Below are 17,524 nucleotides of genomic sequence, written 5' to 3'. Positions count from 1 at the left end.
CTTCTGAAAGCTAAACAGTCTTACATACAGATGAAAAAATTTTCACAAAGGACTATATAACCACACAGTATTTCAAGAATTATTTTGTAAGTTGACTATAATGTCAAATGTCTGAAATAGTTCAGAAAAAGTAACCCAGGCAATAGGTTAAAATTCTTTAAACTCTTAAAATTAACTACCATATTTTGAGCCCTATTAGGCAAGCACTGTGCTAAGAACCTTACATACTCTTTACACTCCAAACATCCCTATATATGAATGGTACTCACCATCATTAACCATTTTAGAGATGAAAAAGACAAGGTTTACCAGTAAGGTTAAGTAATTTGCTTAAGGTTACACAGCTATAAACCTAGTTTTAATTCAGGCCTGATTGATCCTAAAACTTGAGCTTGCTCTTTATCCCTAAGATCTAGTGACTGTCTCACGAAAGGCATACTTACTTACCTACTTCTCAATACAAGGAGAACCTTCCTCATACATTTACATAAGAAATACATTACCATCCGTTTCAGGGAGCTCTCTGTACCCCACATCATTTTTATCTACTGGGACAACCAAGCCTGCACCATGAAAGGTCTTTGTCACAACCTAAATAAAAAAAATAAATACAACTATTGGTAAACAGACAAAATAGACATGGTAGATAAAATCAACAAACAACAAACTCTCCAAAATAAATGTACACACACAAACCCTCAACATTTATGTCAAAATGTAACATTTAATGACATTTCATTCAACCTGGAGTCCACCACCAAAGTTTAATATTATTTCTTCAAAATCAGTAAAAGTTAAGCACATGAAGAAATGATAGAACAGTGAAACTGGCTTTTACTAATTGCACTCAGACAGAAGTCCACACCCTGATTTGGGAAGGAAGAATGCCAATGCATCCTATTATATGAGGCAAGCCAGAATTTAAGTTTTCTCTTAGGTCACTGTATTTTCTAGGTAGGAAGCATAAGGAACTGAGCCTAAAAGGTCAAGGAATAGTTTTTGTTAGCAGGAAAATGCCACCGGACAGAATTCCTCTCATCCATCTTGCCAAGTTCAGGGCCTCCATTTTTACTTGAAAAATTCAGGCTTGTTTTTGCAAATTTCCCCAAAGTAGGGCAGTTTCCAGTTTTGTGGTGCCCTTTACAGAAGCAAAATAACATAACCAGTGATCTTTTATAGTGGTAATCTTCAAAGGCAAGAACAGGCCCAACCACAACCACCACCATAACCCTTCCAGTCTATATTCTTTTTATTCACAATAGTGGTATTATTCTTAGGTCTTTCCTTAACAAAACAACTACTTCAGATATTATGCTTATTTGTGCAGCCCAGTGAAAACTGCCAAGACAGAAGAAGGACACAAGCCCAAAATTAGCTCTTCATTTTAGTCTTCTCACCTAAGTCTCTAGATTTTTTTTTTTTTAAGATTTTATTTATTCATTTGAGACACAGAGATACAGAGAGAGACAGCATGAGCAGGGAGAGAGGCAGAGGGAGAGGGAGAAGCAGGCTCCCCGCTGAGCCAGGAGCCCGATGTGGGGCTCAATCCCAGGACCCTGGGATCATGACCTGAGCCGAAGGCAGACGCTTAACCATCTGAGCCACCCAGGCGCGGCCCTAAGTCTCTAGATCTTAAAATCTGTTTCACTCAGATGACCCTAATCTCTTGCTTCTTTCATTCTTTCGTAAGTAAGAGAAGGGACAGATTATTCAAAATAAGTTCTCAGATAACAGCTCACCATTTGGAAAAAACAAAGTCATAGTTATATCTTACTCTTTATACCAAAGTAATTTGCAGTTGGATGTCAGGATTAAATGTAAAAATAAAACCAATGAAACCTCTAGAAGGCAAATATTTTTAATAATTTTAGATTGGAAAAGGAAAAGACAGACTTGACTACGTAAAATTTAAAAAGTCAAATAAAAATCAAAAACAAAAGATACTGATAAAAAAATCTGCAATATATATAACAATAAAAATAAGATTAATGTCTTTAAACTATAAAGGAGTCTTACAAGGAAAAAACACCCAACTTAAAACACAAATAAGAAAAGGTGAATTCTAACCCTGACGGAAAAATGGCCAAACTTGAGACAGTTCACCAAAGAAATACAAATGGCCAGTAGATAAGTGAAAAATATTTAATGTCCTTTATAATCAAAGAAATGCTAATTAAAACAATGACTTATCATTTTACATTTATGCAAGTGGAAAAGACCAAAAGGGACTGCTAATACCTAGTTAGTAGTGGCAAAGGTATGGGGAGAACAGGCACTCAATCGTTGCTGGTGGGAACGTAAACTAGCTTCACTCAGACAGGGAATTTTGCAAACAAAGAAAATAAAAAACTCCACAAAATGAAAAACCAGCAAAAAAAACAGCATACACAGCCACTCTAAATCACTCTGGACCTGGCAATACTACATCTAGTAATTTCTTCTAAGGAAATAAATAAGTGTGCAAAGAAAGGTATAGAAAGTTATATGTGGCAGGATTTGTCTTTATTTGTGAAAAATTTTAAGCAACCTAAGCTATGAACATAGAATAGTGCTCTGCTGCCATTCTAAAATTTATGAGGTGGGTCTTCAATTTAGCAATATGAAATGATAATCATAATCACAAGCATAAAAAAGCAGGTCATAAAACAGTATTGATAATGAGAGAAAAAACATCCATATAGTTACTGGCTTATTTTCTCTTCCACTCAGGCTGACACACAACAAAACCATGGGATGTCCCTATTTTCATATTTTTCACAGATGACTAACTGCACTAATTTTCCATAAAGAGGTAGCAATTATTAGCAAAGCACCAGAATCCTAGTTTTATTATGAATAACAGAATTACAAATTTAGGAAAACCCTGTGCAAGGGTGGGGGATATACTGAGGCACCAGAATCAGAGGATGGAATGATGGAAGGATGTACCCTCATTTTATAGCAACATTAAATCAGTGTTCATTTTTAAACATGAAATCTAGGTATTAAAAAAGGGTAAAGTGGCATACGGCCAATAGGTAAGATGGAGTGGAAAGAAAGCTAAATACCAAACATGTGAATTTAGGTTTCAGGTCACTTATGATTTTAAACAAGGAACAAAGCCTCTGTAAACCCTGATTTACTGATCTATGATACAGGATAATAATTCCTCCTTTGTTTGCGGGTTTGTTGTAGAGGTTGAATGAGGTAACTCGTAAGGGCTTTGCATTCCAAAACACCATAAGGTATCAACAGTATAAAAACAATTGTTTCTCGCATATTATATAGTGCACTATTATACGAGAATGGATGTATTACTCTCCTACGTAAGGACAAAGTCACTAACTAATATACGAATGGAACTGAATTTTTCGGAACTAGAAAAGTAAGAATTAAATGAATATCCGACAATAAAAGAACAAACTTCCTTTTTAATAGAAAAGGAACAAAAAGCAAAATCACCAACCGGTTGTCTTTGGGAGGATAAAATCACAGTTGTCTTTTAAGGTTTTTTTTTTCCCTTTATATTTATGTTTTTACCAGTTAATTTTGTGAACGGAAAAAAATATGTACTAAAAAGAAACCTCATGGGGAAGGGAGCTAGGATAAACATACCTATGAAATTTAAACTCCAATGTCATCTTCTAGTTATGGGGAAGAATTAAGGAAATCTCATCTGAAATTATAATTGATGGTAGAAAAATAAAATAAGGTTCTGATGAAAGAATTTGTTATCAGTTATTCTGTCTACAGAAGTACAGTATTTAGTCAAGATAAATTAGGAATAGATAAGTATGAGGCAAGAAATGGCTCATTAGGTTGGAAAGGCTCCCTGTGGAAACTAGGAAGGTAAATGGCAACATAACATCTTGAAGTAATTTAAAAATGTCCCCACTGAAGTGACATTCATTCAAATGCAGTTTTAGAAATTATTTCTGGCCTCTAGGACTAAAGGAACACTTGCTGAGACTGCAGTTTAGTGACTATAACTTATGTGAGTATCATGCCTGCGGCTGAAGTAGGATTTTCAATAACCAAATACACTAAACTAATGCTAATGGGACCAATAAGGGAAAAGGAGACAGGACTGCTTAGACACACATTTGCTGCAGAAAGTGAGCAAATCTCAATACACATTGTCTTCCAAAAGGGAATTACCTTTAAAGCCCTTAACTAAACCACTCTAAGGCATACCTTCACAAAACTACTCCCCCAAAACACCTTGCGCTAAATCAACCATCCTTAGCTATTCAAGAAATTTAGGTAAATACTATGCACAAAGCTGCTTTCACTCAATTCTATGAGATGAATAACCGGTAAAACAAGATGAAAAGAGTGGGAAGTCCTGGCATGAGCTAGCAGCCAGAGCAGCGCTATCTGCTCGCGTGCCTCAGCCTGCCTAACAACTTATGAGAGCCACCCAAGCCCTGCTCCGATGCCATCCTTCTAGCAATCCAGAGGCTGGACAGCCCTGGAGGGAGCCCCTGATGGGTGACATCTAGCTCTCCTCAGGATGGGGCAGGAGAGAAGGATAAGGTGTAGGTGGGAAGGAATCAAGAGAGGAAAAAATCCTATTAGGTAGCAAAACAGTCTGAGACTAACAGATTTAAACCATACTTTCTTATCTCTCTGTTTCATCTTCATGGTTCTCTGTTCCAGTGGGTACCCCAGTTCTCTGGCTGCTTCTGTTAGTTTCTCATCTATGTTTTTCACGAGACTAGTTTTCTTTTTATCTGTTACTTCCTTAAGTTTTTTCATCAGAAATAATCTGAAAAAGAAGTAAAAGCCCTCATTATTATGCAGGCCCCTGTACTAAGGACGTAGACCTTGGGAAGTTAAGGGAGTACATTATAGACATCAAATTCCATGCAAGAGAAAAACTGCAGAATAATTACCAACAGTTCTCTCAGAACCCCTAATAGACTTCTTCCAACAAGAGAAAGGCAATTATTAATAAAAAAGCTACCAGTCACAGAAACAGCAAACATGATTCAAGTTTGTATTGTCTCTGTAATGTCTATAATAAAGATATAAAAGGTATTTCAAAAGCTGAGATTCAAACCAATTTTAAGCCGTATCACTTGACATTAACATATGGCATACTGCTTTGGAGAAGTGTGGCATAACAGAGGAAAACAGTATGTAGATACCAAAAAGAATTTTTTAAAAAGAGCCAGAGGATACTTAAAATACTTAAGATCAGCAGATTTTTTTCAAATGTTATCTACAAATTTGTGTTAAGGTAAATTTAGAAACTACAAAAGGAAATCAAAGCTATTTTATAAGCTTATACAAAAGCACAATCCAAAATAATTTTATTTATTTATTTTTTTAGAGAGAGTGCACACGAGCAAGCATGGGGAGGGGCAGAGGGAGAAAGAGAATCCCAAGCAGGCTCCATGCCCAACACAGAGCCTGTCGTGGGGCTCATCTCACGACACTGAGATCATGACCCAAGCCGAAATCAAGACTTGGATGCTTAACCAACTGAGCCACCCAGGCACCCCTGAAATAATTTTAAAGTATGTGAAAAGTACAATACATTAATGCCAGTTACAGAAATAATTTCATGTTTTATCATAGGCAGGTTAAGACTTTGCCAGCAGAGCAGAAGGTCAAGTGTAAAACGGAGAGCTGGAAGCAGCACTCAGTTGGACACAGAACTCAAACCCCTTCCTCTATAGCCACCTCTAGACACCCAGGAGGAAACTTGCCTCTCTTCACCACTAACATTTGACAGTTTGCTACAGGCTGGGCACTGTAAAGAGCCTAGAACATTTAGAGTGGGTGCTATTCTTATCCCCATTTTACAAATAAGGAAACTGAGTCACACAGGATTATCAACCTACCCAGTTCATAGAATTAGTATGAGTAGATTAAGTGCACAGAATCCAAGACCACCAAAATCACTGTCTTCAGATTACAGTACATATATCACACCTAATGTTACCTTCAATCTTAACCAGCTGTATATCAAGAGAATGTATTTACATTAACCATAACAAGCAAATTGATCATGTCAGGCCTAGGTGAATCAATCTTTATGTCTTCCTTACCCTGTCTGGCATATGGGCATATAGGCCTTCAAGTACTCTGTGCCACCTGTTTTCATACTTCCATGCACATACTATTCCCTTGCCTAGAACACCTTTCTTCACATTTTTTTTTTTTTTAAAGATTTTGTTTATTTATTTCACAGAGAGAAACACAGCGAGAGAGGGAACACAGCAAGGGGAGTGGGAGAGGGAGAAGCAGGCTTCCCGCTGAGCAGGGAGCCCAATGCGGGGCTTGATCCCAGGACCCTGGGACCATGACCTGAGCCGAAGGCAGACGCTTAACGACTGAGCCACCCAGGTGCGACCTCTTCCCATTCTTTTAGTAAGTTCTTATACATTCGTCGAGGTCTAGGTAAAATATCCTTTCTATGAAGACTTCCACCACTATTTAAGGCACTTAGTAGCTGTCTTCCCGTACTTATCCCATTATTATGACTATTTCTGTATCAATTTATTAAGCTTTGATCTCTTGGCTTCAAACCTACCCTCCAATACCCTGCTTTGTGATGCTTACAGTTGAAATATGCAAACTGAAACAACCACCATGAACATTTTATACTCTGTTACATTAAATCTGCTGGGATATACCTTGGACTGAATGAATCCTTCAGTGGTCATTTGGAAAATATTGGTTCAGTAAGTTATGCAGATCTTACAAATTTAAAAATTTTTCACTTTATCAAATTCTCTCCATTATAGAAATTGAAGATGACACAAACAAATGGAAAGACATTCCCATGCTCATGTATTGGAAGAACAAATATTGTTAAAATGTCCATACTACCCAAAGCAATCTACAGATTTAATGCAATCCCTATCAAAATACCAACAGCATTTTTCACAGAACTAGAACAAACAATCCTAAAATTTGTTACAGAACCACGAATGACCACAGATAGCCAAAGGAATCTTGAAAAAGAAAAACAAAGCCGGAGGTATCACAATTCCGGATTTCAAGTTATACTATAAAACTGTTGTAATCAAAATAGTATGGTACTGGCTTAAGAATAGACACAGATCAATGGAACAGAATAGAAAGCCCAGAAATAGACCCAAAATTGTATGGTCAATTAATCTTCAACAAAGAAGGCAGGAATATGCAGTGGGGGAAAAAGTCCCTTCAACAAATGGTGTTGGGAAAACTGGACAGCTATCTGCAAAAGAATGAAACTAACTGGACCACTTTCTTACACCATAGACAAAAATAAACTCAAAATGGCTTAAGGTCCTAAATGTGAGACCTCAAACCATAAAATTCCTAGGAAAGAGCACAGGTAATAATTTTTCTGACATTGGCTGTAACAACAGCTTTCTAGATAGGTCCCCTGAGGCAAGGGGAAAAAAAGCAAAAATGAACTACTGGGACTACATCAAAATGAAAAGCTTCAGCACAGGAAAGGAAAAAATCAACAAAACTAAAAGACAAGCTATTGAATGGGAGAAGATATTTGCAAATGACATATCTGATAAAGGGTTGGTATCTAAAATATATAAAGAGCTTATACAGCTCAACACCCAAAACAAAAATAATCCAATTAAAAAACAGGCAGAAGACATGAACAGACCTTTCTCAAAAGAAGACATACAGATGGCCAACAGACACATGAAAAGATGCTCAACATCACTCATCAAGGAAATGCAAATCAAAACTACAATGAGGGGTACCTGGCTGGCTCAGTCAGAAGGGCATGTGACTCTTGATCTTGGGGTTGTGAGTTTGAGCCCCATGCTGGGTGTAGAGATTACATACATATATACATACATACAAATATACATACATAAATAAATAAAATGAGATACCACCTCACACCAATCAGAATGGCTAAAATCACCAACACAGAAACAAGTGTTGGTGAGGATGTGGATAAACAGAAACCCTCATGCACTGTTAGTGGGAATGCAAACCGGTGCAGGCCCTGTGGAAAACAGTATGGAGGATCCTCAAAAAATTAAAAATAAAATTACCATATGATCTAGTAAGCACACTACTTGGTATTTACCCAAAGAACACTAATTTGAAGGGATATATATACCCCCCTATATGTTTACTGCAGCATTATTTACAATAGCCGAATTATGGAAGCAGTCCATGTGTCCATCGATAGAAGAATGGATAAAGAAGATGTGGTACATATATACCATGGAATATTATTCAGCCCTAAAAAAGAATGAAATCCTTGCCAACAACATGGATGGATCTAGGGAGTATAATGTTAAGTGAAACAAGCCAGTCAGAGAAAGACAAATACCCTATGATTTCACTCATATATGGAATTTAAGAAACAAATGAACAAAGGGGTAAAAAGACAAACCAAAAAAACCTAGATCCTTAATTATAAAGAACAAATGGATGGTCACAAGGGAGGTGCTGGTGGGGGAATATGTAAAGGGAATTAAGAGTACACTTACCTTGATGAGCACAGAGTAATATATGGAATTGCTGAAGGACTCTAGTACACTTGACACTACTATAATGCTATGTTAACTACACTGGAATTAAAATAAAATTTAAAAAATAAAATATTCTCTCCATTATATCATAATGTGAAAAAAAAATCTCATTAAAAAGTTTTTAGGTAATGAGAAGTGATCAAGTTCACAATGGTGGCTACACCATTAGAGTTAAGTTTCCTTAACTCTAATTTTTGCTTTTGAAATCTTAAATTTTATCACTGACAACAAATATAGTCACAGTTGTTTTCTTGGCTCATTTGAGAAAATGTCTGCCAAATACCCATGTCAGAACATCCAGTTTGTCAGTCACTCTCTCAAGTAAGTGAAGTTCAGCTCCCAACTCAATCTCACAAGACCATTTTCCTTGAGACAGACCTTAACATTTGAGTATGCAGATGTGCTTTCCATGTACTTCCCATTTCATCACATGAAATGTTAAACAAATGTGTGTACTCAATGGTAGAGATCTAGTATCTTTACTGCTTCATCACTGAGCTTCTTAAATGACATTCGCATTATATTACTGCTGTGAGTAATACAATGACAACTGCAAATCTGGTGCCACCGCCTTGATTTCTGCCAACGTACCATCAGTATTACCCACCATTACCTTTGTGCCACTGGTGCAAAAATGACATATTATCACAAATAGTTTTGAACTCACAGGCCTGGTAAAAAAGTGTTAGGCACCTCTGGGAGTCCACACACCACTGTTTGATAACTGCTGTTTAGATTATGGCTGCAAACCTGAATATGTATCAGAACCTCCTGGATTACTGGTTAAAAGTACTCTGAGCTTGACACGTCTCCAAAGGCAAGGGAACCAAGGACAAAAATGAACTATTGGGACTTCATCAAGATAAAAAGCTCTGCACAGCAAAGGAAACAGTCGACAAAACCAAAAGACAACTGATAGAATGGGAGAAGATATATGCAAATGACATATCAGATAAAGGGTTAGTATCCAAAATCTATAAAGAACTTATCAAACTCAACACCCAAAGAACAAGTAATCCAATCAAGAAATGGGCAGAAGACATGAACAGACATTTCTGCAATAGACAGATGAAAAAATGCTCAACAGCACTCGGCATCAAGGAAATACAAATCAAAACCTCAATGAGATACCACCTCACACTGGTCAGAATGGCTAAAATTAACAAGTCAGGAAACGACGAGGATGAGGGGAGAAAGAGGAACCTTCTTACACTGTTAGTGGGAATGCAAGCTGGTGCAGCCACTCTGGAAAACAGTATGGAGGTTCCTCAAAAAGTTGAAAACAGGGGGCGCCTGGGTGGCTCAGTCGTTAAGCGTCTGCCTTCGGCTCAGGTCATGATCCCAGGGTCCTGGGATCGAGCCCCGCATCGGGCTCCCTGCTCCGCGGGAAGCCTGCTTCTCCCTCTCCCACTCCCCCTGCTTGTGTTCCCTCTCTCGCCGTGTTTCTCTTTGTCAAATAAATAAATAAAATCTTTAAAAAAAAAAAAAGTAGAAAACAGAGCTACCCTAAGACCCAGCAATTGCACTACTGGGTATTTACCCCCAAAATGCAAATGTAGTGATCTACATGCACCCCAATGTTTATAGCAGCAATGTCCACAAAAGCCGAACTATGGAAAGAGCCCAGATGTCCACTGACAGATGAATGGATAAAGAAGATATGATGGTATATTATACAATGGAATATTACGCACCCATCAAAAAATGAAATCTTGTGATTTGCAATGACATGGATGGAACTAGAGGGTATTATGCTAAGCAAAATAAGTCAATCAGAGAAAGACAATTACCATATAATTTCACTGATATGTGGAATTTTTTTTTTTTTTAAAGATTATTTATTTGAGAGAGCGAGAATGAGAGAGAGTACATGAGAGGGGGGAGGGTCAGAGGGAGAAGCAGGCTCCCCGCCGAGCAGGGAGCCCGATGCGGGACTCGATCCAGGGACTCCAGGATCATGACCTGAGCCGAAGGCAGTCACTTAACCAACTGAGCCACCCAGGCACCCTGATATGTGGAATTTAAGAAACAAAACAGAGGGGCCTCAAAAAATTAAAAATAGAGCTACCCTATGACCCAACAATTGCACTACTGGGAATTTACCCCAAAGACACAGAGGTAGTGAAAAGAAGGGCTATACGCACCCCAATGTTCATAGCAGCAAGGTCCACAACAGCCAAACTGTGGAAAGAGCTGAGATGCCCTTCAACAGATGAATGGATAAAGAAGATGTGGTCCATACATACAATGGAATATTACTCAGCCATCAGAAAGGATGAATACCCAACTTTTACATCAACATGGATGGGACTGGAGGAGATCATGCTAAGTGAAATGAGTCAAGCAGAGAAAGTCAATTATCATACGGTTTCACTTATTTGTGGAACATAAGGAATAGCATGGAGGACATTAGGAGAAGGAAGGGAAAAATGAAGGGGGGGAATCGGAGGGAGAGATGAACCATGAGAGACTATGGACTCTGAGAAACAAACTGAGGGTTTTAGAGGGGAGGGGGGTGGGGGTATAGGTTTGCCCAGTGATGGGTATTAAGGAGGGCATGTACTGCATGGAGCACTGAGTTTTATGTGAAAACAATGAATCATGGATCACTACATCAAAAACTAATGATGTATGGTGACTAACATAATAAAATAAAGTTAAAAAACAAAACAAAACAGAGGATCATAGGGGAAGAGAAGAAAAAAATGAAACAAGATGAAACCAGAGAGGGAGACAAACCATAAAAGACTCTTAATCATAGGAAACAGTTTTGAGGATTGCTGGAGGGGAGGAGGGTGGAGGGAATGGGGTAACTGAGTGATAGACATTATGGAGGGTATGTGAGGTAATGAGCACTGGTTGTTATAAGACTGATGGATCACTGACCTCTACCCCTGAAACCAATAATACATTATATGTTAATTAAAAAAATTATAAGCACATATTATCAATAACTATTGTAATCAATGGAATTTTGAACAAATATAATCAAGAAAATGAAATTAAAAAAAAAAAAGTACTCAGAACTTATGTCTGAAAATCACTGCCTATAGTAATAAATCCATATTACCCAGTATAGCAAGGTAGGGTGGCAGAAAATGTGGGGGCAGCAGGCAAAAGGAAAAAAGATTATTTAACAAGTTGACCCATGATGAAGTACTGGCCACATTTATTCTTTTACTAAGTACCAAATGTTTTACATTGTTTTGGGGCCTGCACAAAGTAAGCATTCATTAAATGAATGTTCACTCATTTCAAATGTTCATTTAAACTTAATTAAAATTATAGAAGTATAATTTTGGGCTACATTTAGATATACTCATAACACGTATTTTAAAAAGACATTCCTGAGTCCTAGTCTAGATGTACTGAAGTGGCATCTCTAGAAGTAAGTCCTGTAGAGCTCAAGGTAAAGTACCTTTAACCAGTAACTCATGAAGTTCTGATACACAGGTTTGAAACCATTAACTAAATATCAGTTATCGAAGAATGGTCTGGGGACCCTGTGGGGTCCCTGAAACCTTGCAGGAGGTCTGTGAGGTCAAAACTACTGCTACAATTATTTTAGAGGGGGAAAAAAAATGAAAAGAAAAAAATTATTCTTAATTTTTGTGGTCTAAAGATAAATATTTTATAGACCATATGAAAATGGAATCATCCGTATTCTTTTATTTGACCTCTTCACATAATGTAATAAAAATCTTTCCAAATCAACAAATCAATAACCTGGTATTATAGTGTACTGACATTCCATATTTACCTAATTTTCCCTATTTCTGAGTAGTGGTATTTTCTCCAGTTTTTCATTTTTATAAATAATCTCTAATATATACACATACCTGTGTGCCTGTCCAAAATTTCTTTAGATAAATAGCGAGGGGTGTCGGGGTGGCTTAGTCGGTTAAGCCACTGACTCTTGATTTTGGCTCAGGTCATGATCTCGGGGTTGTGGGATTGAGCCCCGAATTGGGCTCCGTGCTCAGCGTGGAGTCTGCTAGTCCTCTCCCTCTGCTCCTCCCCGACTTGTGCACGTGCACACGCTCTCTCACTCAAATAAATAAATAAAATCTTAAAAAAGATAAATAGCTAGAAATGGAATTGCTGATTTAAGGATATAAATGTTTACTTAGCTCAATACCTGGCAATGTTAATTATTTGTCAAGAAATCTTTTTTTTTTTTAAGATTTTATTTATTTATTTGACAGAGAGAGCACAAGCAGGGGGAGTGGCAGGCAGAGGCAGAGGAAGACGCATGCTCCCCGCAGAGCAGAATGCGGGGCTCGATCCCAGGACCCCAGGATCACGACCTGAGCCCAAGGCAGACGCTTAACCGACTAAGCCACCCAGGTGCCCCGAGAAATCTTTAAAAAATATTTAAATAACCTTATTCCAACTGCTCTCTATAAAGGTTTTTTTTTTTTTTTAAAGATTTTATTTATTTATTTGAGAGAGAATGAGAGAGAGAGAGAGCATGAGAGGGGGGAGGGTCAGAGGGAGAAGCAGACTCCCTGCTGAGCAGGGAGCCTGATGCGGGACTCCCGGGACTCCAGGATCATGACCTGAGCCGAAGGCAGTAGCTTAACCAACTGAGCCACCCAGGCGCCCCTCTATAAAGGTTTTAATTAACACTTCTACCAGTAAAATTTCTTACATCCTAACCATCAATGAGTATTACCATCCTCTAATCTTTACCAATTTTTGCTGGCTGAATTTGTATTTCTTTGGCTATTATTATTTTTAAAGATTTTATTTATTAATTTGAGAGACAGAGCATGAGTGGGGGGTGGTGGGGATAGGGGCAGAGGGAGAAGCAGACTCCCTGCTGAGCAAGGAGCCTGACATGGGGCTCTTTCCCAGGACCCTGAGTTCATGACCTGAGCCTAAGGCAGATGCTTAACTGACTGAGCCCAGGCACCCTTTTCTTTGGCTATTATTAAATCTTACACAAAGAGAACCAGTTTCTCTGGGCATAAAAATAATTTGTTTATTACAAGTGGTCTTCCTTAAAAAGACCTTATTCAGGTTGATACAGAAATAAACTAAGTGTTCTCATTAGTTCATTTAAGTAAAGGAAGGAAATAACATTAAGTACTCAAATACTTCCTGGTCGTCACCTAAATTATAAATTAATCACCAATGTTTTTTGTTTTTTTTTTCTTTTTTCCTTTTGTGTTCTCCAATAAGCTAAAAAACAAAACAAAACAGAACAAAACAAAAACCCCAAACAGTCTTGGATTATTTTAGACAACCATTGTATCTTTCTTTTTTAAAAAGATTTTTAGTAAGACTAACAGACTAATGAAAAATTAGGCATTTTTGCATGCCCAAGTATTTGGAGAATGAATCAATTATTTATGGAGCATCTATTACAGGGCAGGTACTGTGCACAAGGAAAAGTCTTTCTGCCCTCATGGGACTTGTATGTTAATGCGAGAGACAGACAATAACTATAGTTTCTAATAAAGATACCACCAATTTAAACTGAATAAATCTAAACAGCTTAAAAGAGTAATAAATTATAAATAACAAGAAACATTTTATAAAAAACTTAGAGGTATCAGGAGACAAAGAAGAACTGTTTTTGGACATCTACCATACAGTTGCTCTTTTGGATACATGGGTAGGTATGTAGCAGTCTAGAGGGGGCACTGGCTGACTTAGTTTAAATTCTGTTTACTGCAAATTTGCACTATTAAGTCACAGAGAATGTAAGTCTTTTTTAAATAGGGTATTAAAAGAGGTCACAGAAAACATGGCCTACTTATAGCTAAGTTGACAAAGATGGCTTTCTTCATTTTATTACAACATGAACCGCCCAACTGGGGTGAGAGGCTTCAAATCATGTCTGTGGCTGGTAGAGTGTGGACTGGCTCACAGGCTCCACTCCGAACCCCCTTCACAGAAGAGCTTGCTACACCTCCCAGACTACTCTTCAGCTCAGGCTCCATGTGGGGCCTAGCTTTTCTCAAACAGAAACAATTCCTTGAAAACTGAAAGGCAGGAAGAGATACTAGGTGGAGACTGTGTCTGTTTTTACCAGTGAGTCCAGTTAAAGGCATCCGAGGTTCTGCAGCAGGGGCAGCGGAGATTTCAGCGCCTGGTCCTTAGCTTCCTTCCCAGTGAGAGACAGAGACAGGGCACCCCTCTTACTACCACAGGTTAAATCCAAGACAGTGTGGTCCTAGAGCCACTCACGGCAGCGGACCTTGACTTCTCAGCTTCCTGATGGTGGCAGAGCGAGCCGGTGCTGCCCACAACTGGCGCTCCGGGAGACTCAGTCAGCTCCACTGAACCTCCCAAGGATTTCAGGAGCATCTGACTTTTTTTTTTTTTAATTCTAGTGTAGTCAACATATAGTGTTATATTAGTTTCAGGTGTACAACACAGTGAGTGATTCAACAATTTACGAGCACCTGGTTTTACTGTATTAAATCTTTGTTAGAACTGTACACAATGGGTTTTTATAATGAACTCTTGATGATGCTGTTTAAAATGTCTAAAAAATCTTTTGGTTTTGTTATGGGACTAATGAAGCTAAGATTAAGTAATCTTTTCCTTAAATAAAATAAGTAATTATATAAGAGGTATTTTTTTTGGTGAAAAGTTGCAGAAGTGTGGATAAGAGTATCTGCAAAAGTCATGGACATGATCTTTAGAAATCTAAAATTTTGGAGTTACCTCAATGTCCCTCAGTGATGGACTGAGAGAGTAGTATAAAAATTGTAAACAAATATTATAAATAGGAAAGGGATTAAAATATTTTCTTACTTGATTGCAGCAAACACATTATCTCCACTTTGAACAATTATGCAGTTTTTCTTTGCTTCATTTGTACCAACATATACAGGAAGTTCATCAGGAGAATCCCTGTTTAAGCAAAAGATATTAAAAATTTAGCTGCCCATAATCTATCTGGCAAGTAGAATTTTAGGCTTATACACAACAATTTATGTCTGTAGGTTTTTAAGAAATTGGGACAAATTTGCCAGGTTCCTAAGAAACTTAAGCTCTAAGTTTCTTAGGAATATCTACAACAAATCTTACTTATATAATAGATCCTAAAATTAAAATTCTTAGACCTAGTTACTTTTATACCTAAATACAAAGAAAGGGGGAATAAGGCCTGTCAAAAGGAGGGAAAATTATATGCGATCCTCTCTACCAGTTTTATAGTCTGTGGACAAAAAAAAAAAAAGGTGGAGAAACTATATATATATATATATATATATATATATATAAATCCTTTTATTTTACAATCAAGGAAACACTGAGAGATAAAATGACTCAACCAAGGTCCTAGTAAGTTAATGGCAAAGCCAAAAGCAGAATTCATATAACTCAATCCTCAGCCCTGTGTGCATTCTATGGTACCACAATCCTTCTTGCTAGGCATATTCCTTCTACTTCCTCTATTATCCTACAGTTAATCCTTAAACAACAGCATCTCTACTGGGAGAAGTGGACAAGGTATTTTTACCTCTCAAGCTACTTCTATTTCTTAACATTCCAAGCATCTTGCATGTATCCATTTAATCCTTTTTTTTTTTTTTTGGAGAGAGAGAGAGAGCGTGCACAAGCACAGGGAACGGCAGGCAGAGGGGAGAGGGAGAAGCAGACTCCCCGCTGAGCAGGGAGCCCGATGCGGGACTTGATCCCAGGACTCTGGGATCATGATCTGAGCCGAAGGCAGACGTTTAACCGACTGCGCCACCCAGGCACCCCCCCCATTTAATTCTCTTAATATTCCTGTTAGGTATGTACAATTATTATCCTCATTTTTACAAGAGGAAACTGAGTCACAGAAAGTCACAATGACTAAAGGTGACCGGCACACAGTCTCTCAGATAATAGAACCACTCTGACTCCAAAGCACATTCTTAATTCTATGGCCCCTGGAAGCACATGGCTAACTTAAGTCATGGCAACTCCAGATTATCTTCCTTGCACTAAAAGAGCGCTCCCGAACCCAAAAGGTAAAAAAAAGTTTATAACCACAAAGGAAAAACCAGTGAGGTTCAACTTAAAGAGTTCACTCATCCTAAGGCAGGTTAGAATGGTAATATCAAGAACATCAGATGCCTATGTATCCACCAATAAGAGGAAAATATGTCCTTCATCTTGGGTGAGTCCAGTGAATGTCTATTCATACTCACTAGAAGGCCCAGTAGCTGCATTTTAGAGAAGAAAAGATCCTTTACCTGAAATACCCCATGTGGAATTGAGTTTTATTATCTCCAATAATAATGGTCTGGAACTCAGGAGGATCATAGTAAAATCTCCAGTGAAGGTTAAAATTCAGGCTTGCTGATTTTTTCTTCATTTTATGTTTTCCGGCAAGGATATCATAAGGACCCACTAATCGAAGTCCAAGGGTTGTGGAAAGTGAATCTATAAATTAAGTAAGTTTATTTAGACAGAAACTTTCTGAAGGCAGATAGGAAATAATGTCTTTTATTTGTAAACTATTTCTAAGCAATTTTCTTAAAAAAAAAAAACTTCCAAACTAAAAGAGCTTCAGTTACATTTGAAGACAGTTATAAATACTCAATGAAAAATCAGAGCAATGAAAATGTGGCACTTACATTTAAGATTTTCTATTAAATTTATCACTGATTACATTTCAAACATACTGCTATTTCTTATTTTGGCCAAAGTAAGACTGTTTTGTATTCTCATGGGCACATAAGAGCTTCGAACACTTACCTTGTCTCATTACTATGTTGTTGTTAGCCTCAAATATTTGTAGCACACCCATATTAAGGGAGAGACAAGATAGACAGTAAGTGAATGTGCATTAAGTAGGGTAAACAGTTTATTTAATAAAAAATGTATTTAATGAGGGCGCCTGGGTGGCTCAGTTGGTTAAGCGACTGCCTTCAGCTCAGGTCATGATCCCAGGGTCCTGGGATCGAGTCCCGCATCGGGCTCCCTGCTCTGAGGGGAGCCTGCTTCTCCCTCTCCCACTCCCCCTGCTTGTGTTCCCTCTCTCGCTGTGTCTCTCTCTGTCAAATAAATAAATAAAATCTTTAAAAAAAAAA

General features: G+C 37.9%; 1 protein-coding gene across 4 annotated transcripts in view; it reads right to left on the bottom strand.

Moving 5' to 3' along the window:
* The window catches only part of HPF1 (histone PARylation factor 1), a 34,294-nt gene that overhangs the window by 10,711 nt on the left and 6,059 nt on the right, over positions 1-17,524 (bottom strand). For all 4 annotated transcript variants that reach the window (XR_014142474.1, XR_014142476.1, XR_014142477.1 and 1 more), the window contains exons 3-6: positions 16,685-16,874; positions 15,255-15,353; positions 4,597-4,747; positions 504-591 (exon numbers count right to left, since the gene is read on the bottom strand). Coding sequence is in view for 1 of the 4 variants with exons in the window: in XM_006730118.3 (XP_006730181.1) it covers positions 504-591; positions 4,597-4,747; positions 15,255-15,353; positions 16,685-16,874 (528 nt within the window). In the remaining 3 variants the exon portion in view is untranslated. The remainder of the gene's footprint in view (positions 1-503; positions 592-4,596; positions 4,748-15,254; positions 15,354-16,684; positions 16,875-17,524) is intronic.

The sequence above is a fragment of the Leptonychotes weddellii genome, chromosome 2, assembly GCF_054177405.1.
Source record: "Leptonychotes weddellii isolate Sample4059 chromosome 2, ASM5417740v2, whole genome shotgun sequence".
NCBI classification, from domain to species: Eukaryota; Metazoa; Chordata; class Mammalia; order Carnivora; family Phocidae; genus Leptonychotes; species Leptonychotes weddellii.
This window is presented reverse-complemented; position numbering and strand designations above follow the sequence as displayed.